This window comes from Tupaia chinensis, unplaced genomic scaffold (assembly GCF_000334495.1).
Source record: "Tupaia chinensis unplaced genomic scaffold, TupChi_1.0 Scaffold140086_1, whole genome shotgun sequence".
In the NCBI taxonomy this organism is placed as follows: Eukaryota; Metazoa; Chordata; class Mammalia; order Scandentia; family Tupaiidae; genus Tupaia; species Tupaia belangeri.
This window is the reverse complement of record NW_006199965.1, coordinates 932,214-948,308: the sequence shown is the minus strand read 5'-3', so window position 1 is coordinate 948,308 and position 16,095 is coordinate 932,214. Positions and strand designations below refer to the sequence as shown.

General features: G+C 41.9%; 1 protein-coding gene and 1 non-coding gene across 2 annotated transcripts in view; both read left to right on the top strand.

Annotated features, from left to right (window-relative positions):
- The first annotated feature begins 3,949 nt into the window (after window positions 1-3,949).
- Window positions 3,950-16,095, top strand: part of LOC102489040 (signal-regulatory protein beta-1) — a 27,525-nt gene continuing 15,379 nt past the window's right edge. The window contains exons 1-2 of the mRNA XM_027765979.1: window positions 3,950-4,108; window positions 8,341-8,694. Of these exons, the coding sequence (XP_027621780.1) occupies window positions 4,036-4,108; window positions 8,341-8,694 (427 nt within the window). The 5' untranslated portion in view covers window positions 3,950-4,035. The remainder of the gene's footprint in view (window positions 4,109-8,340; window positions 8,695-16,095) is intronic.
- On the top strand, window positions 14,351-14,458 carry LOC114004772 (U6 spliceosomal RNA). Its single transcript, XR_003546838.1, has one exon. It is a non-coding gene; the product is annotated as a U6 spliceosomal RNA (small nuclear RNA).

Sequence of the window (16,095 nt, the reverse complement as noted above, 5' to 3'; positions counted from 1 at the left end):
GTCTATACCTTATTAAATGAGAACAGGGAGTAGAAGTAAGTGACACAGTGAAAATACTAATCATATATAATTGATGAAAAAGAAGTGACCTGAAGAAAGATTATAGATTATTTGGTCCATTAAATCTGAGATTCGGTCCTGGCTCTGTCACTTATAGTATGTTCCTTACCTCTGCCACTCTTCCTTTATCTATAAAATGGACTTTATCATACCTAATTACAGAGCTGTTAAAATTAAAATTCTATAAAGCACATTTAATGCTGTCTTGCTCACAACACTAATTGTGTATTACCTTTTCTCCTTGTAGCTCCACCTCTCTGCCTGCGGTAATAGACCCTTTGGAGAGGGCCCTACTTGGGCAGGCTGTGAATTTCAGTTGCATTTCCTATGTTTTCTTTCCCCAAAACAGCACCCTGAAGGGGCCAGCAAGGTGCCATGGTAGTTAAGGTGCTGGACTCCTACATGGAGCAGTTGAGTCCAGACCTGGCAGATCTCTCTCTCTCTCTCTCGTGAGTGCACATGCCCTATAACAAAATAAAAATAATAAATAAAACAAAACAGATTTTTTTTAAAATTACCCTGAAATGGTTCAAAAATGGGAAGGAACCTCATCCCTCCACACCCAGGTGGTTCAGCTGAATAGCAATGCCTACAAAATGTCCAGTGCCACTAAGGTGATCCTGACTCCAAAGGACTTCAACTCCCATGTCAGCTGCAATGTGAACCACTCAAACTTGCATTACCCTCTCCATGAGAATGCTGATTTGTCTGAGACTGTGGTAGGTAAGTGACATCACCCATGGCCAGGCTTTCACTTGCTTTGGAGCACAATTCTCTCCAAATTTGCTTCAGGGACTAGGTCTAAATAATAAGGCCTTCCGACTCTTGAGCACCTACTTTGTACTAGAGACTATCATGTGGTAGGTAGATGCTAAGTGATGGCCACGAACTAATAGGCAAAATGGATCTGATTATTTCGTGATGTCTGAGCATTTGTTCTATGCTATTTCAGTTTCACCTGCTGTGTCTATTTTCCAACAGTCCATTTTAAATAACAAGATGAATATCACCTGCAAGGCAAACAAGTTCCATTCCCAGGATGTGCAGCTGACCTGGCTGGAGAATGGAAATGTCTCTCAGCTAGAGGAGACCCTGACCCCCAACAAGGAAAGAGATGGCTTATACAACATGAGAAGCTCAATCCTGGTGAAAAAAACTGGCCAAATGGAAGACACCATGCTCTCCTGCCAGGAACAGGGCAGGAGGTCACTGCTAAAACATTTTTGGTCTCTGCTCTTAGACCGGACAAGTCCAAGATGGAGCCAATGGCAAGGTCTCTGTAACTTATTTAAGAAGGTGTTATCACCTTTTCTTAAAACTTTCTTTTCGGGACCAGCAGTTAGCGTAATGGCTATGTCACTGGACTCCCACGTAGTCAACCGTGGTTCGCATCCCGGACCCAGTGGCTTAAAACTCACGCCGGGCGCGTGTGCGTGCGTGCCCAAGATCCCAAGAGGAGAATGGAGGAGAAGGGATTGCGACATGGCCATCCCCCCGGGGGGTGATTTCTCACTTTCTCTCTCTCTGTCTCTCTCTCTGTCTCTCTCTCTGTCTGGCGAGCGCATGTGCCCTACAGCAAAAACCTCTCAAGGGACCAGCAGGTGGCGTGGTAGTTAAGGCACTGGACATTCCCACATGGCCGACTACGGTTCAAGTCCTGGACCTGGTGGCTTGCTTTCTCACTTTCTCTGGTCGAATTAAAATATTAAATGGATGAATAAATTTAAAAATTAAATAATTCTTTAAAAAAAAGAAAGAAAAAAACCTTTCTTTTCACATTTATGGAATTTTAAATTAAGAAAGCAAAGCGTACTCTCCCTTTCTCACTCTCTCTCTCTCTCTCCCTCACACACACACACACACAAGCACACACACAATCTAAAATTGTGTAAATGTCAGTTGAAAGTCAAATACATCCAATTCAACTCCCAGAGAGATTTCTTATTTGTGATTTGTTGCACACCCTTTTAAGGTCTTCTCTATCCACAAGTGGATTTGTGGGTGGTGAAAAGACTAGATAACATTTGAGACTCTTGCCAAGCAAGGGATTCTCTGTTTCCTTGGATGCCCTTAATGGTTTCTTGCCAGGAGATCTTTTTAGTTTTTCTTCATTTCCTGATTTAGCCCAGGTCGTGCCTTGAAATTCTCCCACCAGGAACACATCTATACTCCACTTAACTAAGTATACGTGTAGACATATACTTCTGTGTCTTGATGTGGTGGTGTTCTCTTCATCTCCAAACTCTGGGTGTCCTAGCTACCTGGATATTCTAGTCTTTCTTGATCTAGAGGAGCAGCAAAAAATAAACGTAGAATTCAAAAATGTGGGTTTGCTGATTACTTAGAAAGTTTCCTAAAATCAAGCCAGTCTGTTGCATGGTGGTTAGAACGGCTAGACCTCACAGGACCAGCTGTGTGGCTCTAGTCCTAGACCTGGTGGCTTGAGGGGCGCAGTGGGTGCATGTGAATGCCCAGGGTCTGGGGGGAAGAGTAGAGAAGAGGAGATTGAGGCATAGCCATAACCCTGGGGGCTGATTTCTCACTTTCCCTCTTTCTGTCTCTCTCTGGTGAGCCCATGCACTCTATGGCAAAATAAATAAATAAGAGTTTCCTAAAATCTCTGAACCTCAATTTTCTCATGGAAATAATAATAACCCTTCTCACAGAACCATACTGATAACAAACAAGGTAGTACAAGATATTTAAATAGTTGAAACCACCTCTTTTTTTTTCTAGATAAGGCCCAGACCAGCAGTGAGAGATGTACGTGTTTGCACCCTGGCTGCTGCTTCAGGTTTTTATGTCAGGCAGGACACAGTATGGTGGGAACAATTGTCAAAAATGAACCCCTGTGGTCTCTGAAGGGGGCGGGCACTGGTGTGAACCCTGGAGTCCAAGGCAGGTAGGCCTTTGTGTTCTGATGTCCAAGGCAGCAGATGTCTATCCTGCTCTCTCAAAGGAGACCATCCATCTTCTCTGTCTGTTGTCTGGGCCCTTGTTGATTGGACAGTGCCCCCCACAGTGAGGGCGGGTCTTCCCCCACCTACTTTACTCAAATTTGGATGCTAATTTCTTTGGGAAACACCCTCCAGACACACCCAGAATAATGCTCTACCAGATTTCTTGGTATTCCTTAGTCCAGTCAAGTAGATACCTAAAACAACCATCGCATAGAATAAAGTGAAAAGGAAAATACGGCCTGTGACAGCAGTCAAAGCTTATCTGTGACTTCCTTAGAGAACGGACAGCAGTGTATGGCACTGGGCCGATGGAAGTGAACAGCTCACAGCTGAGACACTACAGACCTGATCTTGCAGGATGGCTGTCTCTGCTCAGAAGAAAGACACTTTTTTGATGTGCATTCTCCCAGCCCCTGCACGCCCTTCTCTGCAGACCTGAACCCAGGCTGGGACAAACCGATAGGCCATCCCCCTTCCGAGACTAATTGCTCACCTGAAATTATCCCTCCAAAGCTTACTCTGCAAATCCAGTAGTCCCATCAGACAGGGCCTCAGGCTCACTTTCCCACTGACACCTCTGGAGAAGGAAGGAGAGGTTTCCATCCCCCTGAGTCCCCAGGCCCAAGAGCCTTCCTGACCTGCACAGCTCATCTTAGCCCCAGTTTTAGATAATCAACAGCCAGGACGCACCCTCCACTATGGAAGACCAGTTCCCATTCTCTTGGACGAGGAAGGGCCACCAGCACCCCTGATGTGCAGTGAGGCCCAGGGAGCAGAGGGAGTAGGCCGTGGACTCCCCAAGCATCTTATCTCCTGATATCAGTGATTCTACACCTAGCGTCTGATCCCTACTTCACAATCTAGAAGAGGAACTGTCTCAATCCCACAATCCTTTCCTCTTGTACTCATTTCCTCTTATATCACAGAAGACAAAGCTTTGCCTCTCGACAGAGCACAGAATTGACTCCTCTTCAGGACAGGCATTCAGACAGGGCATGCTGCAGGGGCCCCCACGATGCCAGCCCCTGCCTTCCAGCCCCACCTGCCTCTGCCATCAGTGCTGCTGCCTCTGCTGCTGGGACTCACAGGTAAGCACCTCCACTACTGGGCACTCAGGTGCAAGGATCCTCTCCTGAGTTTGGCAGTCATCCGATTAGCTGGGGCTGCAGAGACCCTTTATAACAAGTACCCCCAAACAAATACCTCCTGAATTCTTGTTTCTTATTTCTCCCACCCAAGTCTAGACAGGGCTTAGCCCTAAGAACAGAAATTTCTCTGTGACAGGGTTCCGAGTCTCTCCACCCCTCCCACAGCCCTGACATCTGCAAAGGCTCTGTGACCCACTGGGCTTGACCACAAGACCTGGTGCCATATGAGAGGAAGGGGGTAAAGGTGTGGCACGTGACTTCTCAATCCTGCACCTGGGAGGCAGGGCTGCCTTCATTAAGATGGATGGAGACAGAACGAGAGATGGAGGAGAGTCACAAGTACTATACACACAATGTAGATGATTTAAAATATTGGTAAATGGTGATTCATAGACTATTAAGTCTCTCCTAGGATTATGTTTTGTTTGTTTGTTTGTTTTGAGAGGTTTTTGCTATAGAGTGCATGCACTCGTCAGAAAAACAGAGAGACACAGACAGACAGAAAGCGAGAAATCACCCCCTGGGGGGAATGGCCACGCCGCAATCCCTTCTCCTCTATTCTCCTCTCGAGATCTTGGGCATGCATGCACACGCGCCTGGCGCGAGTTTAAGCCACTGAGTCCAGGACTCAAACCATGGTCGACTACATGGGAGTTCAGCGACATAGCCATTACGTTAACTGCTGGTCCCTCCTAGATTATGTTTTAATGTGGGCTTTTCTCCTGCCTGTCTATACCTTTCCCTCAAAGTTGACCCAGGCGACAAGCGAGGCACCCTCCTCCACCCAGCAGTGTTAACTCAGTCGGGGGCTGTCTGGTGAAGAGGTTAAAAGCACTGCTAGAACTTTCACCCAGTCTGCCAGGCTCTAAGGCCACGTTTCATCACTTGTAGGCTGTTTGACTGTGGACAAGTTACCAAAGTTCTCTGTACCTCTGTTTTCTTGTCAGTGAAATGGGAAGAAACAACACCTTTCTAAAAGGGCTATGATAAAAATTAGACAAGCTTTAGTTCATATAGCTAAGTGTTTCAAGTAATACTTGGCGCACAGAAGTGCCTATGTAAGCTCCGGCTGTTATATCCTTCCAGAGTTTGATAAATGCAAACATGAACACACAAAAATGGTCGTGCTGACTATGGCCATTACAGCACCCACTCTGTGTCCTTGGCAATATGTGTCACCATTTAAAATTCACAGCAGCCCCGGGAAATGGGAATGATTCATCATGCTTGACAAACAGGAAGCAAAGCAGATGAAGGGAGCGGGCTGCCCGAAACCAGCAAGCCTGTGAGGGCTGGAGCCAGCCGCTGGACTCAGTCTTCAGGGGAAGTTCCTTTTGCAGAAGTTCGTCTATGAGCCAGGCACAGTCTTGAGCTTTCACAATGATTTTTAGGTTTCCGTCTCATGACAAAACTACAAGAAAAGTGGTCCAGCCAGTAGCATGGTGCTTAGGGTGGCTGGATTCCATGTGGCAGACTGTGCGGTTCAAGTCCAGGATCTGGTGGTTTAAAAAACACAACAGGCGCGTGTTTGTGTGTGTGTGTGCGTGTGTGTGTGTGTGCTCAAAATCCTGACAGAAGAATGGAAAAGAAGAGATTGTGGCATGGCCATTTCTCATGGGGGATTTTCTCTCCCTCTCTCTCTATCTTTCTCGCTGGTGAGTACATATGCCCTAGAGCAATATCACCAAAATAAATAGATAATTTTTTTTGTAATTAAAAAATAATAATACAAGGCACAGAAGGTGGTTAAGGCACTGGATTCCCACATGGCTGACCATGGTTCAAATCCTGGACCTGGTGGCTTGAAAATCATCCCAGGGTGCATGTGCATGCATGCCCAAAATCTCAGGATGAGAATGGAGGAGAAGGGAATGCAGTGTGGCCATCCCCCCAGGGAGTAATTTCTCACTTCCCCTCCCCTCTCTCTCTGTCTCTCTGCAGCATGCATGAGCCCTATGGTACAAACCTAAAAAAATAAAATTAAAAGTAATAATACAAATAAAACTAAAACTGCAAGAGAAGTCTTATTCTGCTCATTATATGTGTATATATATATATATATATATATCATAGGTAAGAAAACAGGCTCAGAAAGGTTAAGTCATTTTCTCAAAATCAAACATCAAGTAAGCAATAGAGGAAGCATTTGAATCCAGTCAAAGGAATCCCACAAGCCCTTGTTTTATCCTCTTCATTATGCTGCTTCCATGTACATTGAACTTTTGTTGAAAAAATAGGATTATGTTAAATAAGGTATTTTATCTGCTCTTTTATTGGGGACCTTTTTCCAGGTCAATATACACGTGTCTACATGATTGTTGATATGTATAACCTCAACATGTACTTCAACGTTACCTTTTAACAGCTACATAGTTTTCCACTGGTGTTAGAACATCACGTCCTTAACTGACTCCCTATTCTCAGACATGTGCTTGAAATCAATTTTTCCTGTATTGCAAATATGATGATTACCACTCCTTTACAAAATGAGTTCACTCTTGTCTCATTATTTCTTTTGAAAAAATCCCTAGAAGAGGAATTAGTAAGCCAAAGGATATACATGCATTTCAAAGACTCTTAAAATACAGAATTTCAGGACCAGCAGATGGCGTAATGGTCACGTTGCTGGACTCCCACACGGCCAACCACAGTTCAGGTCTCTAACCCAACAGCTCGAAACTCAAGCCAGGTGCATGTGCGTGCATGCCCAAAACCTGAGAGGAGAATAGAGGAGAAGGGATTGTGATGTGGCCATTCCCCCAGAGGGTGATTTCTCACTTTCTGTCTCTGTCTCTGTCTCTCTGGTGAGTGCACACATCCTACAGCAAAAATCTCTTAAAAAATAATAATACAGAATTTTTCAGGGCCAGTGTGTGGCACAGTGGTTAAGGCTGTGGACTCTTACATGGCCAGTCATGGTTTGAGTCCCAGACCTGGTGGCTTAAAACTCATGTCAGATGTGTACACATGTGTACCCAAAATCCTAATAGGAGAATGGAGGAGAGGGGATTATGGCATGACCGTCTCCCTATGGGAGATGACTTCTCACTTTCTCTCTGTCTCTCTGGTGAATACACGCACCCTATAGCAAAAATTTCTCCAAAAAACACCCCTAGAATTTCCCAATTGAAAAAAAAAAAAAAGAGCATCTTAATGTGAATAATACATATCACAGAACACCAAAAATGAACAGGGGGACATTTGGGACAAGAACAGATTTGGTTAAACTTTTTCTCCTCTCCTTGTTATAAACTTGGGCTTATCAAGTGTCCATGTAACGCAAGGTCTTGACTAAAATGCTCGATTGCTCTCTAGAAAGATCGTGTCCATTTATGTCACCACCTGCAGTCTGTGAGAGGGAGCGCCTGCTTCGCCACACCCTTGGCAACACTGAAGTTTGGCAATCGTCCTCATTTTTGCCACGCTAACATTCTAAAAATTGTGTGCACTCTTAGCTTACAGCAGGGAGAAATATTTCATTTCATTTCATTTTATTTTATTTTTACTGCATTATAGGCTTGTGTCAAATAACCCAAACAAGGAAAAAATGTGCAAGTAAACAATGAAAGTCCCCTTACAGATCCCACCCACTGGGAGCAGCCACTTTTGAAGAGTTACATTTGTTTTCTCCCAGAGAGCTTTCTGCCATGAACATCAAATGCCACCACCATCATATAGTAAATCTGCATGACTCCGTGGGCCCCATCCTAGGCTCTCCCTCTGCCTCACCGGCCTCTCTCACCGCCTCAGTTCCAACCCATTGATCTTACTGCATCTGGAAATGTGCTTTTACCAATTCATTTACTAATAGCTGCATTTCGTTTTTGTTTTGTGTTTCATTCAACTTTTCCTGCTATTCTGGTATGGACGTTAGCATTTTGCTTCTGGTTTAAATATGTAATTCACTGGTTCACTGGGTGTGTTGAACATCTTTTCAGAGACTGTTTCGTCTCTTGTGAGTTCCCTGGCTCTGTCCTTTCATACAGACTGTCCGTCTTGTCTCTGTGTTGCTCTCAGCACCCAGTTCAGCAATTTGTCCATCCGCCAACATGTAATGTGGAAAGGAAGCGCTCATGGGATTTCAACTGCCATCTGAACCCAGGCATCTGGTCCCCAGCCTTATCCCAGCTGGGCCAGGTCAGAGGACTTGGAGCTGACTTGTTTCCTTCCAGGAGTGGCAGGCGAGGAGCCGAAGGTGATTCAGCCTGAGAAGTCATTGGTGTTGTCTGCTGGGGAGTCGGCCACTCTGCACTGCACCCTGACCTCTCTGCTTCCCGTCGGGCCCATCCAGTGGTTCAGGGGGGAAAGGCCAGACCGGCAGTTGATCTACAGTTTCCGAGGAGGCCACTTCCACCGGGTAACACCCGTGGCAGACACCACTAAGAGAAACAACACGGACTTTTCCATCCGCATCAGTAACATCACCCCCACAGACGCCGGCACATACTACTGTGTGAAGTTCAGGAAAGAGGCTTCAGGGGACACGGAGTTTAAGTCTGGACGAGGCATCCAGATGTTTGTGCGTGGTAAGTGCAGATCCTGGATGTTCTAAGATAATCACAACTCCCAGGAGCCCAGCCCAGAGCTCCCTCTCTCTTAGCCTTTGTGTTAAGGATAGATTATGGGGCTCTAGAGAAGGCAGAATGAAGGAGCCGAGTGAAATATATGCAACACACACCTAGCCTTTTAGAATCTTACAGCTTTCAGAGGCCTATTACACAGTCTTGAAGGTACACTGGGTAAAAGAATCTCATCCAGGGACAGGTGACCTGGGTTCAACTTTTAGTTCTGCCACTTACAAACTAGGTGATCTTAACAAGTTCCTTTTCTTTTTTTAAAGAATTCTTTATTTTGGGACCAGCAGTTGTCATAATGGCTATGTCGCTGGACTCCCATATAGTCGACCGTGGTTTGAGTCCCAGACCCAGTGGCTTAAACTCAATCCAGGTGCGTGTGTGTGCATGCCCAAGGTCCTGAGAGGAGAATGGAGGAGAGGAGACTGAAGTGTGGCCATCCCCCCTGGGGGGTGATTTCTCATTTTCTGTCTCTCTCTCTCTGTCTTTCTGGTGAACGTGCAATCCCTATAGCAAAAACATCTTCCCCCCCAAAAAAAATTATTTATCTTATTTATTTATTTTTTCACATGAGTTTTGCCAGAGAGAGAGAGGTAGGGAGGGTGAGAAAGCAAGCCTTCAGGTCTGGGACTCGAACCACTGTTGGCCATGTGGGAATTCCAGCTCCTTAACCACCAGGCCACCTGCTGGCCCCTTAACAAATTTCTTAAATTCTCTAGGCCTCAACTTCATCATGTGTAAAATAGGGATAATAACAATATCCATTTCATTGATATGTTGTGAGGCTTATCAGTTAATAAGTCTAAAAATGTAAAACTCAGAAAAGTGCTTGCTATACAAAAATTATTATATTCATGTATATTATCAGTATTTACAATAGTACAACCAAGTAAATTCAATATAATCTTTTTTTGTTTTGTAGGAGATTTTTGTTACAGGATGTGTGTGCTTCGCAGAGAGACAGAAAGTGAGAAATCACCCCGCAGGGGATGGCCACACCACAGTCCCTTCTCCATTCTCTTCTCAGGACTTGGACATGTACGCACACATGTCCAGAGTGAATTTTAAGCTGCCAGGTTCAGGATTTGAACTGTGGTTGACTATGTGGGAGTATAGCAACATAACCAGTACACCATCTGCTCGTCCCAATATAATCTTAAAGACATAGATTTCCAAATGATATGAATGATACAATTACTCAGGCAGAATATTGTAAGAACCACATTTTTGGATGGAAAATATGTAATTCTTATATTTCTTAAAGTTTGTTCTTGAGGCCAGCAGGTGGCAGGGTGGTTATGGCGCTGGACTCTCATATGGCAGGTGGCAGAGTGGTTATGGCGCTGGACTCCCATATAGCCAACTGTGGATTAAGTCCCAGACCCATTGGCTTGAAACTCACACTGGGTGCCTGTGCGTGTGTGCCCAAAGTCCTAGGAGGAAAATGGAAGAGAGGAGATTGCGGCATAGCCATCACCCACTGGGGGATGGGGGGGGGGCTGTGGGGGGGATTTTTCACTCTTTCTCTTTGTCTTTCTGTTTCTCCAGTGAGCACATGTGACCGATAGTAAAAATCTCTCCTACAAGATTTTTTTGTTGTTCTCCATTTCTGTAAGTCCTGTACATTCTTGAATTTGATTCTAATACAATCATGGCTGAAGACAAAGCCTGAAGAGCTCTAAACAGCAGCCATTAATGAAAATCCTGGAGTATGGCTCTTTTTTTCTTTTTAAAAATTAATCTATTTATGTTAATGAATTAATTATTATAATTTTTCTTCAATAAACAATATGGTCATTTACTCTAACAGAGCCACAGAACTATAGAAGCATACTTTAATAGAATCTTTGAATTTTTAAAATTTTGTCATCTTAGGGCCATGGAAAAACAAAAAAGAATGGTAGGCAGTCTTTGGGGACAAAAAGAAGATCGTATAATCTTTAGTCATTGAAAACAAAAAGTAGGTTATACGTGATGCATTGTGAATGAGATCAGCATGTGATGTTGACATTGGACACTGGAGGACAAAAATAGTGCCTTCAAAATTCTTAGGAAAAATTATTTCCAAACTAAAGTTCTATACCCAGTCAATCTATGGACTTTGCAAGATTTCCAAGAACTGCCTTCCATGCACCCTCCCTCTCTGCTTTATCAAAATGGGGGGAAAGAAAGTAAACATAAGAATGGGCATTAGGGCTAGTGGATTGGAGACCCCAAGATGATAGCTGTGCAGGAGGCATAGGAATGACAACTGGGCCATTTCAGAATAGAAGACTGAGGGTTTTAATAGGGACATCTGAAAAAGATAGAACTGGTGGAATATCCGTGCAATCTTCAAACTCATGCTCATCATTTCTGATGTTATTTAACATTGTGTTAAAATATTAGTCAATGCTTTTAGAAGGATAAAACAACAAAGACAACAAAGAATCAGAAAGAAAATGGGAAAACTATTTTCTTTTTTCCAGACATAAGGCTTCTAGAAAACTTAATATAATCAGCATTAAGCTATTACACAATAATATAATTGAATAACATAACAAACTACAAAATCAACAAACAGAAATCAATAACCCTCATTCTAAAAACAAAAGTCAGTTAGAAGATATGCAATAACAAAATAAAATTAAATACTTAGTGCAACTTCTACCAAAGTAGTGATGGAGAGGGGATTTATTATCTCACTAAAAATCTGGGCAAACTCTTCAAAACAATGGTAGACAAGACATTGGACATCAACAACAAAGAATAGTGATCCTTGAGAGATGGAAACAAATTATCTGAGACCTGAGACTGCCCTGAGTACCTCTGAGAAAGCTTCAAGGCCACCATGCAGGATGGGAGAAATCAGGTGGAGCTTGAAGGATTTACTAGGTTGATAAGGAGCCGAAAGTTCTCGGCGGTCAAGGTGGTTAGTGTTTTTAGGGAAGAGCACCAAAGAGCAAATAGTTTCACAAGGAGAGAATCTCCAAGATCTTCAGAAGATCTCCCATGAGACATAAGGGAATATAAAACATGGACATACATGAGGAAGCTACCTGAGGCCTTGGGAGAAAAATTCCTAGAGTTCATACAAGGCCAAGAATAATACCTGTCCTAGCCACCTCAGTGAAATACCTCATAATTCATGAGGCATCTGGTATAGCATGCAGAATTCTACCTCAGTAAAGGGAAAAGAATCAGCCTAGCCCAAATGATTCTGTGGTCCTCCTGCCTCACGAAGATTAAGTATGAGACAAGAAAAGATCAACCTGTTTCCAGTTCATTTAACCATGGCCCACAATAGCTTATTTATAGAAATACGAAATACCCAATACCCAAAGAAATAAAATTCACAATGTCTGGTATCTAATAAAAAATTAAAAGCATAAAAATGGCATGAAAATATTATTTATAATGAAAAGATCGGTCATTAGAAGCCTAACCAGAAAAGACAGATGATAGAATTAGTACACAAGGAATTTAAAGTTATTAAAAGTATACTCCATATGTTCAAGAAGCTGAGAAAAGATTAAATATGTGAATTAGATGCATAGAAAAATTATAAAGCTCTGTATTGAACTTTTAGAGATGAAAGCTTCAATGTGTGGGATGAAAAATAGGCCGGGTAAGAATAATGGCAGATAAGACATTAAAAGAAAATGATTAATGAATTTAAAGACACAGCACCATAAACTATCCTAATGGCACACAGAGAGATAAGACTGAAAAAAAAGACACAGAACATCAGTCACCTGTGGGAAAATGCAAGTGATCTAGTAAATACATATATTGGAGACTTGAATGGAAGAGAGGCCAGAAAGAATATTTGAAGAAATAATGATCACACATACTCCAAATAAGATGAAAACTGTTAGTCCATAGATCTAAAAAGTTCAAGAAACATGATGAAAACTACACCAGAATACAGTATAACAAAAGTATGAAAACCAGTAATAAAATTATCTTTAAACAACCAGACAAAAAGAAAACGTTAGATACACAGGAATAGTACACAAGGAATTTAAAGTTATTAAAAGTATACTCCATATGTTCAAGAAGCTGAGAAAAGATTAAATATGTGAATTAGATGCATAGAAAAATTATAAAGCTCTGTATTGAACTTTTAGAGATGAAAGCTTCAATGTGTGGGATGAAAAATAGGCCGGGTAAGAATAATGGCAGATAAGACATTAAAAGAAAATGATTAATGAATTTAAAGACACAGCACCATAAACTATCCTAATGGCACACAGAGAGATAAGACTGAAAAAAAAGACACAGAACATCAGTCACCTGTGGGAAAATGCAAGTGATCTAGTAAATACATATATTGGAGACTTGAATGGAAGAGAGGCCAGAAAGAATATTTGAAGAAATAATGATCACACATACTCCAAATAAGATGAAAACTGTTAGTCCATAGATCTAAAAAGTTCAAGAAACATGATGAAAACTACACCAGAATACAGTATAACAAAAGTATGAAAACCAGTAATAAAATTATCTTTAAACAACCAGACAAAAAGAAAACGTTAGATACACAGGAACAAAGATAAATAAGACACCAGATTTCTCATTGAAAACAATGCAAGCCAGAAGACAGTGATGAAAACCTTTAAAGCATTAAAAAAAATAATAAAGGTACCAACAGGTGGCATAATGGTTACTTCGCTGACTCCCACATGGTGGACAGAAGTTTGAGTCCCAGACTCAAAGGCTTGAAATCCACACTGGGTGTATGTGTGTGTGTGCATGCCCAAAATTTCAAGAGGAGAATGGAGAAGGGATTGTGGCATGACCATCCCCCTGGGAGCGGAATTTCTTGCTTTCTGACCCTCAGTCTCTCTCTCTGTCTCTCCAATGAACATATGCACCTTATAGCAAAAATCTCTCTAAAAAAAATAAATAAATAGAGAACAGTCCAATGAACATATGCACCTTATAGCAAAAATCTCTCTAAAAAAATAAATAAATAGAGAACAGCAGATTGGCATAAGGGTTATATTCCTGGACTTCCAGGTAGTCAACCATGGTTTGAGTCCCAGACCTGGCAATTTAAAAAACTCGTGCCAGGCACATGGGCATGTGTGCCCAAAATCCCAAGAGGAGATTGGAGGAGAAGGGATCTGTGGCATGCCCATCCCTCCAGGTGGGTAATTTTTTGTTTTCTGTCTTCTCTCCAGTGAGTATATATGCCCTATGGCAAAAAATCGCTCTTAAAAATAAATAAATACATAAATGAATTTTTTTTTAATTAAGAAAGAAAACCATTGAAACTACATTTAACAGTCAACCTAGAATTTTTTTTGGGGGGAAGAGGTTTTTGCTATAGGGCACGTGCACACACCAGAAAGACAGAGAGAGACAGAGAGACAGAAAGTGAGAAATCACCACCCCCCGCCCCAGGGCAAATGGTCACACGGCAATCCCTTCTCCTCCATTCTCCTCTCGGAGTCTTGGGTATGCACGCACATGTGCCCGTGATACTATATCTTTAAGCCACCAGGTCTGGGACTCGAACTGTGGTCGACTACATGGGAGTCCAGTGACATAGCCATTATGCCAACTGCTAGTCCCATCAACCTAGAATTTTTATCCAGCAAAAATATCTTTCAAACGTGAAGTTAAGTTCTCAGTTCAACACATATGTACTAAAAGTGAAAACATACAGAGGAGGTTAGCATGGACCCTGTGCAAGGATGGCCTGCAAATCTGTGAAGTATTCATATTTATTTTCACTTCGGCTAGATGGGAAGTGTTCTAGAGATGGATGGTAGTGATGATTATGCAGTAATGTGAATTTACCTCCTATCACTGAACTATACATAACAAAATGTTTAAGATGATAAATTTTGTGTTATGTGTATTTTACCACAATTTTTAAAATGAAGTTAAAAAGAAAAAGTATCAGACATACAAAAGCTGAAAAAAAAAATCATCAACAGAACTGCACTGTAAGAAACGTTAATGTCTTTCAGGCAGAAGTAAAATGATACTAGATAAAAATCTAGATAAATAAAATTTAGAATATCAGAAATAGTACATTGTGGGTAAATGTAAAAAAAATTTAATTTTAGTTTCCAAAGGATACATGCTTGCCAGAGAGACAGAGAAATAGAGAGAAAGCACCCTCCACTGGAGCATGGTCATGCTGCAATTCCTTCTCCATTTCTTCATCCCTTTGGGATTTAGAACACGTAAGCACATGTCCTCAGCATGTTATTTTCAAGTCTCTAGGGCCGGGATTCAAACCATGTTCAGTCATGTAAGACCTAACTCACTTAACTTCTAAGCTATGGGACTGGCCCCAGGAATTTTTTTTATTGTTTCAATCTATATCAAACATAACTATTCAAAGCAAATATAATAACCATATATTTTGGGGACTTATCACATACACTGAAATACTAATAATTATTTAGAAATTCTTCCAGAAAATAAATAGAAAGCAAGGCAGTGCTTCCTAATCAATTATGAGGCCAGTGTTGCTCTGATACTAAAGCCAGATAAAGACATTACAGGAAAAATAAACTACAAACCAATATTCCTTATGAACATAGAATTACCATAAAGCTATGGTAAATCAAACAGTGTGGTATTCATATCAAGATAGACAAGTAAGGGCCAGTGGCTCTCTCTCTCTCTCTCTCTCTCTCTCTCTTTCGTGAGCACACGTACCCTGTAGCAAAAAAAGAGAGAGAGAGAAAGAAAGAAAGAAAGTAAAAACAATTAGATGAAGAAAGGACAGTCTTAAACAATAGAACTGAATCAACTAGAGCGTTAGTAGACAGGCCAAGGGAGCAGAATAGAAAATCCAAAAACATGCAGTTCCTCTCACCATACAACAAAAAGCAAATTTCAAATGGAGCAGAAATTTAGATGTAAAACATAAAACAGTACACCTACTATAGGAAAACATATGTGATTTTTTTATAACCTGAAAATGAAGAAAACTTTCCAAATACAATACAAAATGCAAAAACAAAAAGGAAAAAAAATGATACTTTTGACCACATTGTACAAAAAGAAACATTTGCAGGTATGTGTGTACATACTATTTTGCAACTTGAGAGCTGGTTGTCTGACTTCTGAGTGGTTAATCTTTATTCCCAAGCAATAAAAGAGAGAATTAAAAATGGGTGATGTTGATGGGATCAGCAGTTAGTGTAATGGCTATGTCGCTGGACTCCCACATAGTCAACTGTGGTTCGAGTCCTGGACCCTGTGGCTTAAACTCACGCCGGTCGCGTGTGTGTGCGTGCCCAAGATCCCGAGAGGAGAATGGAGGAGAGGGGATTGCGGCGTGGCCATCCCCCCTGGGAGGTGATTTCTCGCTTTCTGTCTCTCTGTCTCTCTCTGTCTGGCGAGCAT